Source organism: Prunus dulcis, chromosome 8, assembly GCF_902201215.1.
Source record: "Prunus dulcis chromosome 8, ALMONDv2, whole genome shotgun sequence".
Classification (NCBI taxonomy): domain Eukaryota; kingdom Viridiplantae; phylum Streptophyta; class Magnoliopsida; order Rosales; family Rosaceae; genus Prunus; species Prunus dulcis.
This window is the reverse complement of record NC_047657.1, coordinates 13729938-13753683: the sequence shown is the minus strand read 5'-3', so window position 1 is coordinate 13753683 and position 23746 is coordinate 13729938. Positions and strand designations below refer to the sequence as shown.

Genomic DNA, 23746 nt, shown 5'->3' with positions numbered 1-23746 from the left:
ACCGTGGGAAATTACCGTTTTAGGGGTTTTACATCAGTAATCCAATTAGTTAATCATACGTGTCGTGTTGGTGACATGAAAGCTATTCTGGTATATAAAATGACTTCTCTTGGCCTCCTCAAATGATAACATAAATAAACATCACTAGTGACTTAAAAACTTTTCAGAAATGTGACCCAACACAGGGAAAAGTAGAAGAAACTGAAAATCTTCAAAGTGCTGCAGAAAAACCCTCGTACATTAAGCAGATGCAGGAACAAGCCGCAGAACAAACCATTCATATCAGAGTACAATAAATCTCATGATACATTGGAGCACCGACATATCACGAGAGCCAGAAACAAAATAAGACACATCTATTACAGAAATGGTGGAAATCACATAAAGAGCAAGAAAGCATGGGAGTTTTTCTTTTTTCAAGTGGATTATGATTCAGCAGCAATCTCCATAGTCATGGAATGCTTTTCGCCTTCATTCTCAAGCTGGCTGTAATTTCCTTTTTCCTTGAAGAGTTGGATGTGGTGGTGTTTGCAGTAAAGCTTGCCTTCATGTGCAATATAATTAGATGGGCTTATGGTGCAACCTCCATGTGTGCATTTGAAGCAGCTCCTGTGGTATGGGGTCCCATTGACCGAAACCTTTGAAGACAATAATCAAGATTAGCTAGATGTTTAAGTTTTATAAATAATAGCTGTTTCTTTTTGTGAAATTTCAAATTTAATTACCTTCTCAATTGGATAAACGGTCTTCTGACAGCCCACACATTTTTCTCTGGTACCAGCAAACAAGTTTGAGACTGAGTTGCCATTCTGCAAGAGCCCAATTTAGTTCTTATTAGCACATCACATTTATAATTTATTTATCTTCAAAACAATAAAAGTCACTTTCTGTAGGGTTCTAGAGTGCTTGAATTTATATCAACACAGTGAGAATTCATGAATTCATATAAACTCCACAAGATCCTATATGGGTCTCACAACTTATATCACAAGTCCCATATGAGAGACTTGGGAATTTATTTTTTATTTTACCTCACTTGGGTTAAAAAGAGAGATCATTTACCTCTTTATCAGTAGAAGATTTCTCCGGCTTCAAGATTTTCGGTGTCCCTGAAAGAAAATTGACAAAGAAAAGTTAATAAATGAATATTTTTATTTATTTACATAGTGCTTTTAAGGAATTCACAAGTTAATTATATTTGAGTTTTTACCTTCAAAACTCTTGTCCAGGCTGCCGGTTCGCTTGAAGAGTTGATCATAGTGAGGCCTGCAGTATAGGACCCCCTCAAATGAACAGTAGTTGCTCAGCTGCAAATGGAGAAAATAGAGAAGACAATGTTACTGAGCTTTACTTCCAGAGCAAAACCATTAGGATTGAAGAAAGCTAAAAAATCTGTTTGGTATTCAACTCAAATTCAACCTTTTAAACTCAAAAACAGAATTTGAGTACAAAACAAAGAAAACTTGTTTAGTAGTCCTATTTTTAAAAACTCAACACGAAAATAACTAAAAAACACCCCAATTATTAAAAACAAAAAAGATATGTTTTTTCAGTTTTTTTTTCTAACAACCTACAAGTTCTCAAATTTTTAAGATTTGAAAACAGTTTTCAAGTTGCATACCAAAAAAGTTTTTGAATCTTAAAAATAGATTTAAGAACTCCTTATTTTTAAGAAAGATCAAAGTTTTTGAGTTCCCTATTTGAATAAGATACCAAACGCTATTGTTCCACGTACACATTTTTCCTTACAAATTTTTCTAGAATGAAAATGTTGTACACGCATGCACCGATCAAAATTTCTAATTGACACCTCAAGTGCATGCATGAAACAAGCACACAAAATTGAATATCTCTAATTTTGTCAATTCACCAATTTCAAACTGACGATCTTATGTACCATATCTCTAATAGAAGTATAACTTAATTGTGTGCGACATGATTAATTAGGATGGTACAAATAGCAAGAACAAAAATATACGTATGATCGTAATACATCCATTGGCAATATAATGAAGAGAAAGAGAGAGATTGACATGCATGGAAATATATATACCTTGAGGGTACCCGTGCAGTGGTGGCATCGGAAGCAAGCCTTGTGGTAAACTCTGGAATCGGCGGCCAACCTATCGACCAAGTACACCGTCTTTTCGCAAGCCGTGCACTTTTGTGTGGTGCCTGCAAAGGTAGCCATGGCCTACGGCTTCCAATCCACAACCTCAGCTCACCACCAACCAACCCTTTAAAAATGAAGACCAAGAGAGAGCCTGTAGCAGCTTGCCTTTTTATCCCTAATTAACAAAACAATAAAATTCCCTTAATCCCTCTCTGTTTTTCACTCCTCTGCCTCTTTATCGAAAACTAGAGAGAAGAAAGTGGAAGGAGATCAAAAGTGGTGGTTGAGAGAGAATTGCGGGTGACTAGAAAGCAAAATTCATAGATGAACAGATGGCTATGGCTGGCCATTCGGCAATCATTTTGTCCGAACTTAAAGCAATTCCATTTCATCAATATAATCCTTTCGAGCCTTTTTCTTTTGTCATAATATCTGCTTTTATTTACTATTTTCCTATAATTTCACGCTTTTATGAATGATAATTTGGCAAATACCATGAACAAAATCATGGGTCCAAAACATGCACAAAAGTTAATAGTTAATGTTGATGACTAAAATAGTAGATAAACTGTTGTCCTAATTGCTGATAAGTAAATCACCCACGGCCAATGGGGTGTTAGTTGGATTGGCCCAAGTTTTTGGTGTGCTTTCAAGCATTGGCGGATCTAGTAAGGCACAAGGAGGTACAGTTGCACCTCCCCTAGCCGGAAACCATTGTAGGTGCTTCAAACTGCGCCTTTGCTCAACTGGTGTACAGATTACCTTATTTTCATTTTCAACATTTAAATGTCTTTGTCCTTTTACTTTTATTTATTTTTATATTACTCCATTTACTTAAGTTTATAATGTAAATAAGGAAGTACCCCCCATTTAGATTCAAATAAAAATACTAGAAAATCAAATTCCCACCAAATCAAAATTTGAAAATTCGATTTTAGTGCAAAATACGATTTAGGCTAAAAATGATAGCTCATTAAGTCAATATATACTCATACTAAAATCCCATAAAATCAAGTTTTCTTATTTGATGTGTAAAGAATAAAAGCCCCCAAAAATTATCTTGAGAAAATGATTATTCCGAAAAACTATTTTTCATACTTACTAGATATTGCACCTCTGGTAAAAAATTTCTAGGTCCGCTAGTGCTTTCAAGTGATCATGAGTTCAAACTCTCATGATATCCGTGTGTCGAGTCATTCTATAATGAGGGTAAGGCCCTTAGATAAAGTCCTATATCTTCACCGTTTGATCAAACTAACCAATTTAATCCAACAATTAAGAGATGAAATCTCATCTAAGTGCCTTAAATAAAGCCCTCATTATAGAATTCTTGCCGGTGAGTGTGAGTTTTACCTCTACTCTTACTTTGGCCCAAAAGAAAAAAAACCACCCACGATATTTTTTTCTTTTTTCAAAGATGATGGGCCTTGAGGTTTCTCGATTACCAAAATTCATCATGAAGTTCCTAGCTGGGTTCAGGTTTCTTTTTCCCTCCTAATTATAATTCCTTTGGTCAACATGTATAATTATAAATTATGATTATATCTTCTTTAGGCTTGTTAATGATCAATGTGAACAATTTAGCTGTGCATTAGCTGGCCTAATTATAATTTGGTGCCCCCTTCTCTTAAAGGATTTTCTCCTTACCAAAGGGTAGTAAGCTGAACATGTTTATTTATTCTGTTTCTTATTTTATTTTATTTTTAGTTTTTAGAAGCATGCTTGTTCAACTTTGAGATATATATGCCCAAAAAAATAATTAAAAACCTTGCAATTGGGAATGGGCCTAAACTCATAAACAATTGGCCTGACCTCTGTCAAAAGATTAGGTTTATTGAAGTATGGAGCTAATTCCAATTATCTTTGTCCCTAACATGTCTGCAATTTAAATATTTTTTTCTTAGTACATGTGATTGGGGGAGGGAATTGACATAAATATTCACTGGGTGCCTGAAAATTTCGAACCTCTGCCCAAATGAGTGGAGTAGAGGTGCAATTTAAATCCTAATGTCTTGTTAAACATATTATATTAAGTTTATTCAATGCACAAATCAGGACATTTTGATTAAATAGTTCATCTTGTGTGGACCACAATTAATGTATTTTACTGTAACAGTTACAGAAACTACATTGAAGGTCAGATCCCATATCCACAGGCACATGTAGACTAGAAAAGAAAAGAAACCAGATCAATAGGATGGCAAAAGAAAACCAATATTATATTAAATAATTACATACTGCACATCATGAATATCATTGACAGGGCATTTGGTCTAGTGGTATGATTCTCGCTTTGGGTGCGAGAGGTCCCGAGTTCGATTCTCGGAATGCCCCTTTTGCCAAATTTTTTTCCCTTCTTGTTCCATTTTAGCCAGAAATCCATGTACCTAATTGCATAATGTATCCTTCTACATCATTGCTCAACCAAACAGTTCATTGAAATCACTCAATCAGCTAAAGCCAACAAAATGTGATCTATGCAACATACTCCTCTTGATTTTGATGCAAGATGAAGAGTTTTCAATTCTTGAAATGCCACTACTACAAGGTTAGGGTCCAAAGGTGCTTTCACAAAATGGACCACTTGTAACATTTTATCAATATTTATGCAGATTTCTATCAATACTTAACTGTAAGCAAACCAATCCTAGATAAAGATAATTAGCATTTGCAGGTATTCATTGCTATTGTGAGGGCATTTGGTCTAGTGGTATGATTCTCGCTTTGGGTGCGAGAGGTCCCGAGTTCGATTCTCGGAATGCCCCTTTTGCCCAATTTTTTTTTCTTATTGTTCCATTTTACCCAGAAATCCATGTACATAATTGCACAATGTATCCTTCTACATGATTGCTCAACCAAACACTTTATTGAAGTCACTCAATCAGCTAAAGCCAACAAGAATATGAACATAAATTTATACAACAACATGCTCTTGTTATTGACAAGTACACATCAATTGCCTGACAACAAAATGTGATCTATGCAACATACTCCTCTTGATTTTGATGCAAAAAATGAAGGCCCTGTTTGGTTCACGGAATGGATTTGAGGGGAAATAATTTCCCATGTCATTTTCCAAGGAATGGGAATGAAAGATTCCTTTCCCATGTTTAGTAATATCGGGAAAGTAACCAGAAGATTTCACTTTGTTCCTTTCCCATATTTGTTTTGAGTAGGAATGGAAAACAAAGTTTGTATAAATTTTCAATTATACCCATATTAAATCAAATAAAAAAAGAATGCATTTAAAAATACGTTGTAATTATAAATTGTTCATAGGAACAAAATAGTCATGAAAATTGTGCATTGAATGTTGTCTCATTTTCCCAAACTTTCCCTTGAGGAGGGAAAACAAAACCTAAGTTAAAAGGAGGGCTTCACTTTTCCCCCTACTTTACCAAACATAGGAAAGCAATTGAATTCCCATTCCCAAGCCTCCTTTCCCATGAACCAAACGGGCCGAACAGTTTTCAATTCTTGAAATGCCACTAATACAAGGTTGGGTCCAAAGGTGCTTTCACAAAATGGACCACTTGTAACATTTTATCAATACTTATGCAGATTTCTATCAATACTTAATTGTAAGCAAACCAATCCTAGATAAAGATAATTAGAATTTGCAGGTATTCGTTGCTATTGTGAGGGCATTTGGTCTAGTGGTATGATTCTCGCTTTGGGTGCGAGAGGTCCCGAGTTCGATTCTCGGAATGCCCCTTTTGCCCAATTTTTTTTTTCTTATTGTTCCATTTTACCTAGAAATCCATGTACATAATTGCACAATGTATCCTTCTACATGATTGCTCAACCAAACACTTTATTGAAATCACTCAATCAGCTAAAGCCAACAAGAATATGAACAGAAATTTATACAACACATGCTCTTGTTATTGACAAGTACACATCAATTGCCTGACAACAAAATGCGAACTATGCAACGTACTCCTCTTGATTTTGATACAAAAGATGAAGAGTTTTCAATTCTTGAATTGCCACTAATACAAGGTTCGGTCCAAAGGTGCTTTCACAAAATGGACCACTTGTAACATTTTATCAATACTTATGCAGATTTCTATCAATACTTAATTGTAAGCAAACCAATCCTAGATAAGATAATTAGCATTTGCAGGTATTCATTGCTATTGTGAGGGCATTTGGTCTAGTGGTATGATTCTCGCTTTGGGTGCGAGAGGTCCCGAGTTCGATTCTCGGAATGCCCCTTTTGCCCAAATTTTTTTTCCTTCTTGTTCCATTTCAGCCAGAAATACATGTACATAATCGCATAATGTATCCTTCTACATGATTGCTCAACCACTTTATTGAAATCATGTGTTATTGAAATCACTCAATCAGCTAAAGCCAACAAAATGTGATCTATGCAACATACTCCTCTTGATTTTGATGCAAAAGATGAAGAGTTTTCAATTCTTGAAATGCCACTAATACAAGGTCGGGTCCAAAGGTGCTTTCACAAAATGGACCACTTGTAACATTTTATCAATACTTATGCAGATTTCTGTCAATACTTAATTGTAAGCAAACCAATCCTAGATAAAGATAATTAGCATTTGCAGGTATTCATTGCTATTGTGAGGGCATTTGGTCTAGTGGTATGATTCTCGCTTTGGGTGCGAGAGGTCCCGAGTTCGATTCTCGGAATGCCCCTCTTTTTTGTCGGCGATATCTTTCTTCTAACAGAGGATTCATTTTTTTTGGGGTCAGAATTCTAACAGAGGATTCAATCTTCAAATTACTCTAAAACTATGCTATTTTAAAAAATAATTACTTTGTTAATTGCAATATCACCAAAAAAAATAAAAATAAATAAATAACGAAAAGGCATGATGAAGGAGAAGCAACTGTTATTATGAAACCCAAATAAGACACCTTTTTCTCACCTGAGCTAAGTTTGCAGTTTGCAAAGAAGTCTTGATCTTTCCCATCATCAACTTCAACGCACAAGAAAAAAGGTGGGCTGACCGAAAATTGAGAAAAAAGAACACACAGAGGAGAAGGGAAAAGAAAATTCTGGGATTCTGCAGTTTGAGTTTGTGCAGAGTTTTAATTTAAGACATGAATGAGATTTTCGAATTTCTTTTGGGTGGTGGGTTTTTGAAGTTTTGAGCTGAAAAGGAGCTTTAAAGCCGAAAGGAATCTTTGATATTTCACTGTGGGCTCTGGACTCTGCTTTATATTTTGGCGCCGCGTGGGTGTTCTTTAGCCTTGAATTTCTCGCCTATGTGAAGCGGGAACGTCCTAGAACAAGTTAGTATATTGTAATATTTTAATCCATTTAAGTTTAAAACGAGTCTCGTCTTCCGTCATCACTTAACAGAATTTTTAACAGCAAAACCACATTGCTAACAAATTTTCAATGTCCCAAGTATCTTATTGTTTAAATTGAAAACATAGAGATAAACATGCCATAAGGGTACAACTGCGGGTTACCAAACCCGTTGGTGACCAAAACCAACATCTTACTCTTGGTTTCAAAGTTTTGAATTATTATTATTAATGGTCCTTTGATATAATCTAGTGAAATTTAACATTCACTTTGTTGGAAGAGCACTTAAGTTTAAATTTTCTAGAGAGTAGTTGTTGAATAAAAAGAATTTGGGATTGTTGAGTGCTGGTTGTTAGCTAGATGTTTTAATTTCTACAATTTTAATTGGTAAAAGAAAGAAAGGGGTAACCAAACACTGCAGATTACATAACTCATAGACTCAAATTCGTTAACCAAAATAATCATATGCAACGACTGTACATTACAATTCACAGAGTCAAATTCTATACAATAAAACTCAAATAATAGCGTTCCAGCTTCCAACATTGAGACAATGACCCATATGCCTATACCCCAAAGCAACACACAAGGTAGTTTGCACCAAGCACATAACAGAAGACCATGGTCATATATCAACAAACCCTAATAGGCAAACAGCGAAAGTCACTTCGAAAACGGATTGAAGGAAATCCACTCTCAGAAATGGAAGTATGTCATCTGGTACGAACAAGAAAACTCAATTTTTTGATTTGGAATGCTTTACTAGCCAGTCGATGACTGTATCGATGTTGGTGGAGTTCTTGCAAGAAATCATGAAGCAGCAAACTTCCCTATCGGTAATGGACTTGAGATCCCTGCACGGCAGAAACCGATGCTTAATACACGATTCATGTATAAAATTAAAATGAACTTTATGCTTCATTTTCCTAAGTCCAAGAATGTGCAAATCACCAATGTTATGCTGCACTTCATATCAAGCACAAGAAGTTTGTTTGACGAGAGTTCCAAACAAAGCTTAGACAAAGATTTTTCACTTACATTTCTTCTGTCAAATCCTGCTTAGACAGAGCTTCCTTTTTGTCAATCTTGTTACCTAGTACTAGCAAGGGAATGCCATTTAGTGATGGCTTACTCAACAAGTCATGAAGTTCTCTTCTCGAGACCGACAAGTTATCATAATCAGCAGCATCCACAACATAACTGCAACAGACAAAAATCGTAAAAAAATAAAAATAAATACAACACAGCTGGTGAATTCAGTTATATGATCAAATTAACTTGCCAAGATTTCAGCAGAAAGTTGCTCACAAAAGATAAACATCTTATGCAAGGCTAGTAAACAAATATATAAAGAAAAATGTCAAGAAAAGACAGCATCTCTAGTATCTGACCAGCAATTATCAACTCTGCAATGATAACGTTGCTTACAAAGTGTACATATAAAAGAGTTAAAAACATACACAATAGAAGAAACTGCACGGCAATATCTTTCCCACATGCTTCGAAACCTAGGTTGACCACCAAGATCCCACAACTTTATTGTGACATTCCCTTTTGTTACTTTCCTCATATTGAATCCAACCTGTAGATATAAAAGATGTATTATGTGAGATATCTAAAGTAATAGTGAACTAAAACATATAATTTTGGCAATGCAAATGACAAGTTCTGAATAATAAAAATTGAAGACATTATCCTAGAGACAAATTTAAACTTGTGTAATTCTTGAGAAAGACGACATACCGTCGGGATCATGTCTTCACTATATCCACCAGTCTAAGAATAAGATCAAGAAGCAAAATTTAGCCACCAGCACGAAACCAACACAGGGAGAAAAGGATATACAAACATATTGCACCACAACCAAATGAATATATTTACTTACTGCAATAACATTTACAAGTGATGTTTTCCCAGCATTTTGAAGGCCTATCAAAGATAGCTCCATTTCTTGCTTGAAAAAGAGGCTACAAGAGGGGAGAAAAGATACTAATAAGCAAGTTATTTAATCAATTGTAAAAGGTTGTTTCCAACCAAAAAAGGGTAGGAAATATTTTCAACAATTTCACTTATGAGTTGTGACATCATTCTGCCCAACTTAATGCATACATTTGGTGAATGATAAACACTGTGAGCAGTACAGTAAGCAATGAACATCAGTTGGATACACACATTAAGAAATAGTAAATTCAGTGGCTTCTTAGTTGATCAAATTCCAGGCAACCTAAAAATACATAAATAAACCAATCCAAGAAACACTAAAATAAACCAAAAAACAGATTCAAGTCTTTAGCAGAATATGTTACTCAAAGACAACAGTTGAGATATGCTAATTCAGCACCTGTACATACATATCCAATCCTTTTAAAACCTATGGAAGCAACAATAAGCAGATATAAATTACCGACTTTATTCTCCAAAAATGAAAATCAACCGTGTGTACATGCACGAAGACGCCTCCATCATTGAAGGAAATAATCCGGTTTAAACTAGTTCCCTAGCACTATAATTCTTTTCTCCAAAGATCAACCAAATTTAGCCTCTTAAACTATTCCCAGACCCAAATTTGACAGTTTTTCAGTATACAAAAAAAAAATCAGAAACAATGGTTCTAGATTAATTCAATTGCCAATCATGTCTTGATTCAAGATTTCTACATACTGACAATTCGAGAATCAAAACTTCAGCTCTTTTCTTTTTCCCCTGTTCCCATCAGCCAAACTAAAAGCAAGAAAAGCTAAAACTCTTCTCAAAGCTAAACCCAATTTCGAACAAGCGAAAGAAATGCAACATAGGAAAATCCAATAAAAAAATCACAAATTCCAAGTCCTACGTCGTTATCCATGGTATTAGTATTAACTTAGCGGGAAATTCCAATTTTTCCCGCTCCACGACAATGAAAACTTAAAGAGATTGTTTCAGAACCAAAAAAAAAAAAAAAAAAAAACTTAAAAGTGATTGCAAATTTCCATAAAATCAAACCGGTATTCTATTACCCAGACTTTCTCAGCATCCAAACAACGAGAACAACAAAATCAAGATGAACTAAATCCAAACTATACAGAATAGAAACTCTACCTTCGTAGCCAATTGAGAAAAGCTTCCCACAACCCCATTGAGAAGGAGCAAATACAAGAACAAATCGAAAACCTTTTTCAATTTTAGGGTTTTGAACGATTTCAGATTATCCACATTGAAATTCTCTCTCTGCAGCTCTATGTGCGTTTGGAATTCCTTTTCTGTCAGCAAAGAAAATATAACAACTTTACAAAAGAAAAAAGAAAAAAAAATATAATGAAAAATAATTAATCAGACAAATTGAGGAATGTTCCTTTTATTCATACACGCGCCTTCTGAAGAGTGAAGGAAATTATTGGATCTTGGAGACACCTGTGATGATATTATTACAGGAGAATAACCACGCGCTCTGGTGAAATGTGGGTTGGTTTATGGTAATGCCAAAAGTTGAAGTTGGGAAGTGGTAAAACGACGTCATAAATGATTTTTGAAATTGTCTAGCCCAGGCTGTTCAAATCAACTAGCAGCCCATCCAATCAACAATTTGCCAGGTTGGCTTTTGACCAGAAAATTGAGAGGACCTTGCAAGTGTTTCAATTCAAGTTTGTGAAAATGTATTGAATTTTGCTAACGTCAGCTGCTCATAAATACTCACGATGTATTTATAATTTTTGAACGTTTAATGTTGATCATTCGTAACGGTTATGATGGTTGCTCGTAATCACCCACAATGCATCGATAATTTTTAAACGTTGATTTGGTACGAATCACACATGCATCAATGGTTAGAATTTGATAACATACCTATGAGTTTTATTTATTTATTTATTTATATTAAATAGAAAAGATAAACTTCAACGATACAATTAAATACATCAACAAGACATCTAAAATACTAATTCTAGAAGGGCAACAAACTAACATGTTAAAAACAAAACTAACGTAAACAAAAGTTGCACTAAAATTATTAGCCCACATTACTACAATTAGCCATAAGTTCAAACAAAGCTCACAAACCCAACATAACCAAACCTTATATTAACCTATGAGCCTAAACGAACCCTACAACTACCACCTGAAGAAGCGTCATAGCAGCCACACCCACCACATCATCTGTAACAGATTTGGGGAAAATATGATTTCCAGCGATCTATTTGTGCATAAGAGCGAACAAATAAACGAAAACAACAACTTTGTCAAAGAACAATTGGGTGATTTGCAGCAACCTCCGTCAAAGACGATGTATAATTAAATTTAAAGAACATGAGCGGCATTGGGGAGTGGATTTTTGGAGTAGGATTTGATTGTGAACATAGACTAAAAGAGGCAATGGGGAACTTCAATCTAATCATAGCTTAGAAGAAACCATCACAATGGACTGTTTATTCAAAATGCCTCAGTAGACTTATTCACTAACCTAAAAGGAAAAAACGAGAAGAGAGGAAAGAGAGGAGAGACAATGAGGCTTCTTCCTCTTTCCCCCTCTATGGAATTTTTTTTTTAGGACTCATAAAGGGAGAGAAGTGACTAAAATTTGGGAGGATTGCATTTTCATTTTTGTTTGGCTGCAATTGTACGTATACATGAGTTATCTTGGCACAACTCTTCCCTTTTAGAACTCATAAAGGGAGAGAAGTGACTAAAATTTGGGAGGATTGCATTTTCATTTTTGTTTCGCTGCAATTGTACGTACACATGAGTTATCTTGGCACAACTCTTCCTTATCCTTTTAGGCTGGTAGCCTCTAGAAAACAATATAAAAATAGATGAGGATGGTGGTTTTTTTTTTGATGGGGTGGGGTGGCAAATTTATGAGCCATATATTATATATCTTTGGGCTGAATTAGCTAGAGCATGGAACATGTGATATGACATTCAACTGTAATTAACATGACTGCCCATGCTTGTAGTGGTCTTAGTGTATATGGAGCATATCACTTATGTTACGATTTTGGAGGAACGAACTTTTGGTTTACTACTAGTAATATTGATATTGTCTTTAACTTAACCATATGTTTAGTAGGTGTGAGGTTTTATACAAAAGGTCTCGATGTTATTAGGAGTGGAGCCATATATTATACAGGACTTTCTATTTTATTAAGTATATGATGTGGGACTGTGTGTGTTCTTCAATAACTTATCCATTGTTAGTGCTCAAATCTCCTACGTAAAAGTTGAGTGTTGGCTTCATAAGATATTGGTTTCTTATTTGAGGCTTCAAAGTATAATAATTTTTATTAATCCAATTTTCATAAAATTGCATATTCTAAAGCGCGTTTGGAACTACTTGTGTAGGAAGTATTTATGATATGAAGTGCTTTTTTTAGAAGTGTTTCTATTAGAAGATTGTAAGAAGTTTTATTAAAAATGAAGAATGATGTAATAATTGAATATAGAGCACATTAATTTTATAATCATATAATACCTTAAGGGTGTGTTTGGTATGCCTCACTAGACAGGACTATGCTAAATAAGCCTTGAAACCCATGTTTGGTAAAATGGGGGACTAAGTTAAATGGGATTGTGGAGTCCAACAGTTAAAAAACCTCCTCACTCGCTCTCCTTATACAGAGAGGCTGAAATGCAGTTCACAAAATAGCGAGCGTGCTATTTTGACGCGCAAGTCCGACTAATCCAATCGCAAGACCAAATCCATATCCAAGCTTCAAGAATCAATTTCTTCTTCTTCTTCACCTAGAATTATCACCACCATAAACCCAGTCACACCAACCAACCACCACCAATTCAAACTCAACCACTTGAATCAACCACCACCAAATCAAACCCAGTGGAACCACAACCCAATTGAACCTTTCGAAAAATTACCAACCATTGATCGTGGCTCAGTGAAACCAAATGGAGATTTGTGACTTCGAAGAAGATGAGGATCTGTGACTTCGAAGAAGATGAGGATCTGTGACTTCAAAGGGAACAAGAGACCTTGGCTGCCAATCACAAGTTTAATCATGGCCTCGATGTTTTTGAAGAAACGCCTGCCTTCCTTAGAGCCATTTTAGATGTTGATGCTCAAGGTCCTGCCAGACCTCCCCTTGTCATATTTAATTGTTTTTGTTTTGGAGCGTTTACCCCCTCTGTAACGACAACAACAACAAAAAAAAAGGAAGGGGGGCGGGGGGAAGAAGGGGGAAGAATAGAGAGAAAATGAGAGGGAAGCAGAGAAAGGTTTGGGAGGGGAATAAAAAAAAATAAAAAAATAAGGGATACCAATGTTGTGTCAATATTGGAGAAAAAAAGAGAGAGAACCAGAGAGAGATCGGGAGGGAGAAAGAAAAGAGAAAAAAGAAACAGTGCTGGGAAGGAAGAAGAAAAGAGAAGGAGAGAAAAGGAAGAAAGAAAGAAAAAATAGAAAAAAGATAAAAGATAAAAGATAAAGATAGTTTGTCTTTAAAAAATATTTTAAATTTTTTTTTTATATAATAAATTATACATATCTCATTGGTTTCTTTGTAGTATTTATTTAGTTTTAGGTCAAAATCTCAAATTAATTTTAAATATTTAAATAATTTTTTTAGTCCAACACAGTACTAAACATAGGTTTTTACTATTTTTACAATCCAGCTTCTTAGTCCGACGCATCACCAAACGCAGGCCAGTACTTAATCCAGCTTATGCCAATCCGAGCTAATCCAAGACAGTCCCAGGATTTAGTCCAGTCCATGACAGTCCGCCGTACCAAACGACCCCTAAAACAGATCAGGCTTTACTTGCATGCTAGACCAGCTTTATCAACAACGAGCATGCAGACCTCATTTTTTACAGTTCTCATACCCTAGCCCCCTTTCTCCTAAAAAATTCTAGCCCCCTTTCTTCTAAAAAAATACTTTTAGAGCATTTTCCACTTTGAGGGGGGAGAAAGCCATTGTTCTTCTCCCATCTCCCCTCTTCTCTTCCTCCTTTCACCTCTTCCCCCACTTTCAGAGACAAAGAGTTTTCCTTATTTGTCTTAGTTTTGTTATGATTTTTATCCAATCATTATAGGCGACTGCGGCTCAGCGTCGGATCTTCACCTGCATTTCGGCTTCGGATCTCCACCACCATCTTTTTTGTAATTTCTTTATGTTTGGAATAAGTTACAGAGACTTTTTGGGTTCTCTGTGTAGTTTTCACCTCTCCTTTTGTGAGAGTTTTTCATTTCTCCTTTGTGAAAGCTTTTCATCTCTCCTTTGTGAGAGCTTTTCATCTCTCCTTTGTGAGAGCTTTTCATCTCTCATTTGTGAGAGTTTTATTTGTATTGTTATAGCTTGATTTTTTCAAGCTTTATCTCTTTTTTATTGTTCTAAGTTTGCAATCTTAGTTGGGATGCCTATGCCAGAGTTTCTTCGATCCTACCTGATCGTTAGTGGAGACACGCCATATTGTCTTAATTTTGATATTAGACCGTTCCGTTATTGTAATGGCCTTTTTGTGGCTAGTTTGTATTGGCTCTTTGTGGCTAGTGGCTTTTTTGGCTGAATTATGAATACAATCATAGAATTTCTCGAAAAAAAAAGACAGCTTTATCAACCTTTAAGAACTGACCAGTCGATATTAAATTGAGCTAATCAGAAGGTTTTTCTTTCTTTCTTTCTGGTTTTTGCTTTTATTAATTTGTATATTAAATTTCTTGAGTATTTTGCATTAAGAGTTAGAACACTACGGTTACGTACTACATCTTTTACACATATTATATAGATGAATGAAAGAGTTTATTTTCTCTCCTTTACGAAAAAATATCAAAAAATATCAAATTATATTATAACACGTCTACAAGAAGTTATTTGACATCTTTGTGTTGGAGTGGATAGTTTAGCAAGTACTTGATAAAACCCAAAAGTTGATAAATAAAAAATAAAAAATTTCATTTGAGAAGCTTCCTTTGAAGAGCTGAACCAAAAATCAATTTCAGACCAAAAAAACCAAAAAAATCAACAGTGTAAAGATATTCAACTCAGGGCCCAATTCAATTATAGTCTGATCAGATCAGATAGCCTAATTGGCTGGCACCGAAAGATACACCAACATGGCAACACTTATTGCTCTGGTTGTTCTTCTTACACTGATATGTATATTGCAATCATATTATACAGCATTGGTTTGCTTGAAGACAAGTGTGATTTGATAGGGTCCATCAGGAAGCATCCTAGAAGCAGCTGAAACTTGTGTTCTTTTGAGCAAAACTCCAAATCACTTACTCTATAACTTTCTCACACACTAGGCTGGCTTTCAGAAGCTCACTATAGCTTTTTTTTTCACTACTATTTCAACTTCAGAGAAAAGGTGGAAAGGAGAACCCACCAAGCCAGATTCTGTGTAATGCTAGTGCTGTGTGTTTGTGGTGGTGATATATATCATCTGAAGGGGATGGCTGTTTTGGTTATGATTTATGAGGGGCTGAGTCTCTGTGCTTCAACGATTTGGGATCTCCAAGAGATGCGTTTCGCCGCCATTTTCGACGATGTAAGCTTTGTTGCAATCACCATTATCATGGCTGCAGTCTCGTGCTTCATAGCTGTAAGGGGGGCTTGAGAGTTGCTGTCTCTGTTTTTTTGAATGTTATTTAGCTTAACATTGCACATGCATGTGTACTAAATATGTAGTTTGTATATGCATCAACCATCATTAATGACGTATAATTATGCTTTGAATTAATAGCTCGGATCCTTTCATGTACATAATTATAGTTCCTACCTATGTGTCATGGACAAGAATCCCACATCGAATAGAAAAGGGGTTCGATCACAGGTCATATTGGTGGATAGGCCGCATTTCCCAACAAGTTGCTAACTAGCACACAATAGATACGATTTTGATGAGATATGAATCCCACGATGGGTTCAGATAATTGAATCCGTTCTTGTTGTGTGCAAGTAGGCAACCCTTATATTTTTTTCCTGTGTGGTTAATGAGAATATCCAAATGGAGCAATTAATGAAAATAGACAAAGAACATGTTGCGCAAGGCATGGGCAACCTTGTTACTTTCTCTTGGCCTATAAGGTTCAAATGACATAATGGGTCTAGGAGAAAGTGTGCGATTTTCTCCTTTTGAGTGAAGAAGAAAGTTATTAAAATATGATTAGGGTTGAAGCTGCCTAAGCCTCCTCATTATCAGTACAGTCAGTGGTTGAAGCTGCCTAAGCCTCTTCATATTAATGATTATGTGCACATCTTATTGCTAGGTCTATGGTCTTCCGTTGTGTTGCTTTATGAGTCCTTATTTTCTTTTGGGCTGCATTGTCCCAAGGAGTTCGAGGCTTCTTGTTCTATTTATGTTTTTGATATTCGACAGCGCAAATGCGCAGGCCCTTCCCGAAGCTTGTCCTCCCCAAATCCATTTAGGTGTCCTTGTTCCAAATGCAAGACCACAAGTTGGATTTGGTTTGGTGTCATTCTTTCTTCAAATCTCTGTCTAGTAGCAGAGTTGTATGTGGAGGTTCAAATTCATACTCCATGGCAGTTTCGGTAACACGAATAGCAGCAATTCTGATCAGTTCCCCTGCTTCAGAGCCTTATTTCTGTCTCACTGGCTACACAGCAATTGCAAAGTGTATGTAATTGGATCAGAAAAAGGAGAGGAAGAAGATCTTGAACTTTTGGAACAAGAGGGGTGGTAATGGAGAAAAGTAAGTAACTGAAAGAGTTTATAGTATAATCCTTACTTTGCAAATGTCCTAATGGATGGGACATGCACTAATGAGAATTTTTAACTCTTAAACAAAATAAAACAAAATTACAAAAAAAAACTTACTTGATAACTGATGTTTCAGGTATCATCATTAACCTGGACAATCGTTTGTGGTTCATCTTGTGTGACCCTAAGGTTTAGGGTAGCTGAGGAATTGGTGATGTGGTTTTGTACAGTTATCTCATAGTCTCTATGAAACACAGAAATATTTGTAAATCCTTCATCATCTGTTGTGGTTTCCTGAGTCCCAAACTTCCACTCATCAAGCAGTTTATCCACAACATCTCCTGCTGGAGTATTTTTGAAGCTTTTATCTGCAAGTGTGGTAACATTAAAACCAGCTGCCTATGGACCTACAAACATCATGATCCCTTCAACTGCAGGATGAGAAAAACCCTCCCTTAGTATCTCTTCCAAGTACGGGCCTGCACACAGATCAAACAAGTGTATTAGCATAAGCTTTCGCACTTGAAACTGTCGAAAACTAAATTTTCTGTTTCTGATTTTCTATTAGAATACCTGGTTTGGGCCTTTTTGCACATCCACTTCTGTGAGCCATATTGGAAATCCTGTTGCACCTAACATGTCTAAAGTAGATCTCATGTAAGCAAGGTTTGGCTGGCCAGATTAGCATTTCCAGGATATGACAGGATCTCTTTAAGTTTCCAGGCTGCACTTGCTTCCTTGTCTAAAGCATACTCGATTGTCTTATACTCATTCAGGAACATAAATGTGCCAGGGATCGAGCTGTTGAGCTGTGGATTAGAATGCTGCAGAAGCATTCTCACCAAGGTTGTCCTCAAAGAATCTGAAATGAAGATTCTCATTCACTACATCCCAAGCAATTAGTTGTCCTCTGTATCTAGAAACCACTGAATCGATTCTCTTTACTGCTGCTTTTCGTTGTTCCTTGCGGGAAAGGGATTAGGCGCCCACTTGCGATTTGGAGCCCACGTGTCAAAAAGGGTATAGCCATCCGGCTATACTGTTTCGGAAAAAATAAAAAGCCGGGTATACCCTGGCGGCCATACTATTTATATAAAGGGGCACGTGTCAAAATACGTATAGCCGAACGGCTATACTTTTTTTTTTTTTAAAAAAAAGAAGGGGACCCTAGTGATTAGGCGCCCACGTGTCAAAATCCGTAGAGCCGGCCGGCTATACTCTTTTTTATTTTTCTAAAACCCAAGTATAGCCGCACGGCTATACTATTTATATAAAACCGGTCCGACCTTGAGGAGCCCACGTGTCAAAATCGGTATAGCCATGCGGCTATACTATTTATAAAAACAGAGGACCCCAGCAATTAGCGCCCACGTGTCAAAATAAGTATAGCCGGGCGGCTATACTATTTTAAAAAGTCAAAATCGAGTATAGCCGTCCGGCTATACTATTTATTTAAAAAAAAAAAAAAGAGGACCTCACTTGCGATTGGGCGCCCATGTGTCAAACTAAGTATAGCCGCGCGGCTATACGATTTTTAAAAAACAGAGTATGGCCGCGCGGCGTTACTATTTATATAAAAAAAAGGAACCCGTGTTTTTATTTTAAAAAAAGCCAAATTTTGACCATTATTTTCGCAAATGTCAGTTTTTATTAAAAATTTCAGATATATAATAGAAAATCCACTTAAAAAGGCACAAATATTCTCGAAATTAAAATTCACATAAACCTAAAAGTATAAAAAAAATTAATCTTTCGCAGGCGATCATCTCTTACTAGACTTTACAAGTTTTGTTTGATCATCTCAAAATGAATACATTTTTCTTGCATATTAATTGCTTATGTTTGATCAAGAAGGTTTTTGGCTGATTTGTGTGTATATAAAGGTATTGAGAGACCAAAATACAGAAGAATGCATGAAAGCAATACGGTGCAAGCTTCTGTGAACATCTTGATGATCACTTCAGAACACAAACAACCTTTCCTTGCCGCAAATAAAATAATTTCAAAGTTCTGGGAAGAAGGATGATAATGTCACGTGTGAAGCAAATGGAGACAGGAACAAAGTAAGCACAACACGAAGGAGGAAGGAACAACTCTATGGTATACAGAACAATCTATCTTCAAAGTGCAACAGAGGCTTCTGGTTGTATGTGGTATTTATAATGAACACTATAACTCTGTAATGTGGTAAATAAATTTCCGAACTTATGCTTCCCTATTTGATCTAAATTCTCCTCCTCGTGTGCCATTTAATTTCGATTCTCTTTTTGTCCCAAGTGATTGAACTGTGAGTATGGGGGGTTTTTGTTACCAAATTTATAGACATTCATCTCCCCTTCTAACTGAGTTTGAAGGTAATGAATTCATAACATATTCAGATTTAATAGTTTTAAGAAGTAAATGCATGAATCTGAACAAAAAGTAATGGCTGGAGGGCGGTTAAGTAGTAAATGCCGATGCCCTCGCCAAAATGAGGAATGGTTGTGGTGTGAGGCTTCAAATGATTGATGAGCATCCTGGTAATTTTCTCTCTGTTTTATTAGATGACAAGGCTGGCAATGCTCAGCCTAAACTGAGAGTTATTTAATTTTTGTTTTCTGGCTTTACCTCGCTGTAACCGGACTTTTTTTGTTGTTCTCCAGCTTGTTGCACCAGGATTTTGTCATAATAGTATAGAAATTTATTTATCTCATTATATATATGTAATTATACATTGTGATGTTTCACTTTCAGGTATCAATATGAACCTGAACAATTGCATGTGGTTCAGCTTGTGTAACACTAAGGCTTACAGTAGCTGAAGAATTGGTGATGTGGTTTTCTGCTGTGATCTCATAATCTCCATGAAAAAGGGAAAGTTCTATAAATCCCTGATCATCTGTTGTGATTTCTTGGGTCCCAGAGTTCCATTCATCAATCAGCTTGTCCACAACATCTCCTGATGGAGTATTTTTAAAGTCCTTATCTGCAAGTGTGGTAACATTAAAACCAGCTGCCAATGGGCCTACAAACATGATGATCCCTTTAACTGCAGGATGAGAATAGCCCTCTCTCAGCACCTCTTCCAAATACTGAGCCTGCAAAAAAATAAAATTTTTTTTAAAAAAGGAAAAGCATAAAATTCTACACTTGAGAGTGTCCTAAAACAAATCTGTTGTTTTCTGGTTTCTTTTATGGTGATCAGATTGCTTTACATATTGCAGATTTGTACCTGATTTGGGCCTTTTCCCACATCCACTTCTGTAAGCCAGATTGGTAATCCTGTTGCACCTAACATGTCTAAAACAGATCTCATGTAAGCAAGATTTGGCTGACCAGAACCAAAGTGACCTTGCAACCCTATTCCGGCTGACAGATTAGCATTTCCGGGATATGATAAAATCTCTTCAAGTTTCTTCTTGTAGTTGGCTGCACTTGAATTCTTGTCTTCGCTATATTCAATGGTATTATACTCATTCATGAACATAACTGTGTCAGGATCAAGCTGCTGAGCTATTGAGTAGGATTCTGCAGAAGCATTCTCACCAAGGTTATCCTCAAAGAATCTGAAATGAACATTCTCATTCATTACATCCCAAGCAATTAGTTGTCCTCTGTATCTACAAACCACAGAATTGATTCTCTTTGCTGCTGCTGTTCGTAGTTCCTCGGGGGAAAGGGATTTAACCCAGTCAGGCTGGTACTTCGGATCGTCCCAGAAGACGTTGTGGCCTCTAATAGAAATCCCATTCTGTTGGGAAAATTTTACCATGTTATCTGCAATGGTATAGTTTTCTAGGCCTTGTATTTTCTCAGTGCTGTACCACTTCATCTCGTTTGTGAAAGTGGTCCACTTAAATCTTGATGCAAACCAATTCTGGTAATCAGGGTTTGTGAGGATATAATGGTTCATACCACATCCAAATGGGAAGTGTGACTTGATTTGCTTGATGGATACTTTAGTGCCTTTCAGAGGAGTTTTACTTGCCTTAGTTACCTGTAACCTCACCTTACTCTTACGAACCTGCAGGGTTTAAATCGATTAGAAAATTTCATGAAATGGCACGATACGAACATGACATGCTAACATGGATTGCCACGCCCTGTATGCAAGTATAGCACAGAAAAGTATTGAAATGTTAGGCTGCAGGAAAATAGAGCACATTTTAACTAGGAATCTATCAAATAGTTCTAGACTCCCTATCAGGATTCGATCCACAAATTATGAAGTAATGAATGGTCTAGCATAATATCCACAAATTCTGCAATTCTAAAAAAAAAAATCAGTGGTTTTTCTAAATTGATGTGATTTATTCTGCTTGGGCTTACCTCATTGATGCTCTTGTCCTGGTTGGATCTCCATTCCTCCTTGGTGAAAGGTTGTAATGAGACATTGTCCAACCATATTTCCACTGATGTGGTTTTGCTCTACAGATGCATAAAAAAGGCATATACAGTCAAGAAACTCATTTAATCTTGAATATATCAGTAAATTAAACCCTTAAAGGATTTGCCAAAACAACAAGAGGATCCAAATTCAAACTCATATTTTACCTTACCTCAAAAAGAATCTCAACTGGGCTTGTGAAATTTGCTACTATGCCACCTCTTAGCAAGGTCCAGCACCCCTCTTCAGCTACAACATCACCACCACATACACCATCGCCGTTCGGAAACTTAAAGACAACAGCTACAATCTCCCTACCTTGACTGACTTGAACAGAAGCTGAACATTTTCAAAATTTTGCTCTTTCAGAATCATGTAACAAACAAACACATAAAACACATAATTTTGGCTGAGACAAGTACCACACTCTTACCAGAAAAGCTATAGATTTTCCCTTCCTCGACTTGAACCTTCTGCGATAAACTGTCTGATGGATGCTTTCTACTACATGCCACAATGAACCTGTTTCCTTCCTTCGATATTCGTTCTTCTATTTTACCTTCTCCAAAAGCTTTCCAACCTTCAATGTTATAGTTAAATTCTGGATTTACTATAATCCCTCCTCCATATAGAGCTTCCAAGGGATCTCCCAAGCACTGCTTGATCAAAATTAAAGAAAAAGGTACAGTTGAAATCAGCTTTTGGCTATATGCATTTTCAACAATGTTTCACAAACTTGTTAATGCTGGCATTCACAATACACAAGCCATTAAAAACTCCATATCCAAATACGTTTCTTAATTTAATCATTAAGTGACAAACATATGGAAACAAAAGAAATATTCATTATTGAGAGTATAGGAGGTCATTCTTGCCTGCCTTGTTGTCGACGAAGCATTGGTGCCATGCCCTGTAACAGTTGAAAAGGTTATTAGCCAGAATGTAAATGACAGAAAACATTGGTTGTAAAAGAAAATAATATATTAAGAAAAGATAAGTGTGGCCTGTCATGGAAGCTCTTGACCCTAAGGCATTATTAGTTTTCGTTTTCACACCATGCTTTAGACAAACATGAGAGAGAGAGAGAGAGAGAGAGAGAGAGAGAGAGAGAGAGAGAGAGAGAGAGAGAGAGACCAAAATACAGAAAGATCCATGACAGCAATAAGGTGCAAGCTTCTGTTAACATCTTGATCACTTCCGAACACAAACCTTGCCTTGCCAGAAGTAAAACACAGAGATTAAGCAAATGGAAACTGGAACAAAGATGGTAATGTCATATGTGAAGCTAATGGAAACTGGAACAAACACAGAAATTAAGCACAATGCAAAGGAGGAAGGAACCACTCTACAGTCTACAGAGACTTGTGGTTGTGTCGCTGGCCCTGTTGGATGTGCTATTTATAATGTACAATAGGATTGAATAATGCGGTACGTTGCGTCCAAAGTTATGCTTCCAATACAAATTATCATGGTGTGCCAAGTGACTTACCTCCCCCTTCTATGGTAATGATAATTCAAAATTTAACATTCTCATAATTAGTTAATAAGAAATAATTGGTGGCGTGTAACACCCCGACTCCAAATTTCCCCAAATTTAACCCGTATTTAATTATTTAATTATTTAAGGGTATTTTAGTCATATTTTTAACCGGAGAGATTTTGGGACCGTGACTTGTATTTTTGGATAGGTCGTACCGAGACGAGTTCATAGACACGTAGTGGGCTCGAATCGGAGTTGTAACGAGAGAGATATGGTCAAAAGAAACCCAGTGGCACAACCGTAAATATTTCGAAATGGGATTTTTTTATAAAAATCTGGTTTTTTTCTCTCTCTCTCTCTCTCTCTCCCCGCTCTCTCTCTCTCTCCGTCGGCCCTCTCTCTCTCTCTCCTCGTATCTCCGGCCACCGGCCGCGGCTGCGGTCGGGACCGGTGCCAAAAGAACCGGCTCGGCCTCGGCGTCACGACCCAGCCCTCCCCCGACATCGGCCGCCGCTCCAGCCGCCGAAAAATGGCGATTTTCGCCCGGAACTTCGCCGGCTCCGATCTCCCTCCTCCGGCCGCCATTTCTGGCGATCAAGGTATGGAAATTCATCCCTTCTGCATGCTCTAGCTGATGGTTGGGTAGGATTAGATCGATTCTTAGCGTAACCAATTCGATTTTCGAATTGAAAATCGGCCGAACTTCGGCAGCCGTGATCGGCCATTTCCGGCCACTTTTTGGGGGTTGTCCAAGAACAAAAGTGACTCCAAATGGGGTATTTTACCTAGGGTAGGAGTTTGGAGTCTCGGTTCCAAGATTTTTCGACGGACCGTAATCGCTTTGGACACCCGGTCTGC

At 36.7% G+C, this 23746-nt stretch overlaps 3 protein-coding genes, 1 long non-coding RNA gene and 5 other non-coding genes across 9 annotated transcripts; 5 read left to right on the top strand and 4 right to left on the bottom strand.

The window, feature by feature from the left end:
- Window positions 1–192: 192 nt before the first annotated feature.
- Window positions 193–2337, bottom strand: LOC117636803 (LIM domain-containing protein WLIM1-like). The gene is made up of 5 exons (XM_034371476.1): window positions 2054–2337; window positions 1211–1307; window positions 1063–1109; window positions 726–809; window positions 193–638 (listed from the first exon to the last, which is right to left on the bottom strand). The coding sequence occupies exons 1-5, from the start codon at window positions 2189–2191 to the stop codon at window positions 426–428; spliced, it is 579 nt and encodes a 192-aa protein (XP_034227367.1). The 5' UTR covers window positions 2192–2337; the 3' UTR covers window positions 193–425.
- Window positions 2338–4375: 2038 nt separating this feature from the next.
- On the top strand, window positions 4376–4447 carry TRNAP-UGG. Its single transcript has one exon. It is a non-coding gene; the product is annotated as a tRNA-Pro (tRNA).
- An 18-nt stretch (window positions 4448–4465) lies between these two features.
- LOC117637658 lies at window positions 4466–7251 on the bottom strand. Its single transcript, XR_004587215.1, has 2 exons — window positions 7009–7251; window positions 4466–4521 (listed from the first exon to the last, which is right to left on the bottom strand). It is a non-coding gene; the product is annotated as an uncharacterized LOC117637658 (long non-coding RNA).
- Window positions 4807–4878, top strand: TRNAP-UGG. The gene has a single exon. It is a non-coding gene; the product is annotated as a tRNA-Pro (tRNA).
- Window positions 5756–5827, top strand: TRNAP-UGG. Its single transcript has one exon. It is a non-coding gene; the product is annotated as a tRNA-Pro (tRNA).
- Window positions 6259–6330, top strand: TRNAP-UGG. Its single transcript has one exon. It is a non-coding gene; the product is annotated as a tRNA-Pro (tRNA).
- Window positions 6704–6775, top strand: TRNAP-UGG. The gene has a single exon. It is a non-coding gene; the product is annotated as a tRNA-Pro (tRNA).
- A 548-nt stretch (window positions 7252–7799) lies between the features above and the next one.
- LOC117612199 (ADP-ribosylation factor-like protein 8a) lies at window positions 7800–10669 on the bottom strand. Its single transcript, XM_034340955.1, has 6 exons — window positions 10473–10669; window positions 9280–9361; window positions 9138–9170; window positions 8855–8976; window positions 8433–8594; window positions 7800–8248 (listed from the first exon to the last, which is right to left on the bottom strand). Exons 1-6 carry the CDS (start codon window positions 10508–10510, stop codon window positions 8131–8133), a joined length of 555 nt encoding a protein of 184 aa, XP_034196846.1. The 5' UTR covers window positions 10511–10669; the 3' UTR covers window positions 7800–8130.
- Window positions 10670–19707: 9038 nt separating this feature from the next.
- LOC117637324 (endo-1,4-beta-xylanase 5-like) lies at window positions 19708–22764 on the bottom strand. Its single transcript, XM_034372187.1, has 7 exons — window positions 22543–22764; window positions 22284–22318; window positions 21842–22064; window positions 21581–21747; window positions 21351–21449; window positions 20254–21045; window positions 19708–20119 (listed from the first exon to the last, which is right to left on the bottom strand). Exons 1-7 carry the CDS (start codon window positions 22592–22594, stop codon window positions 19772–19774), a joined length of 1716 nt encoding a protein of 571 aa, XP_034228078.1. The 5' UTR covers window positions 22595–22764; the 3' UTR covers window positions 19708–19771.
- Between the last annotated feature and the right edge of the window lie 982 nt (window positions 22765–23746).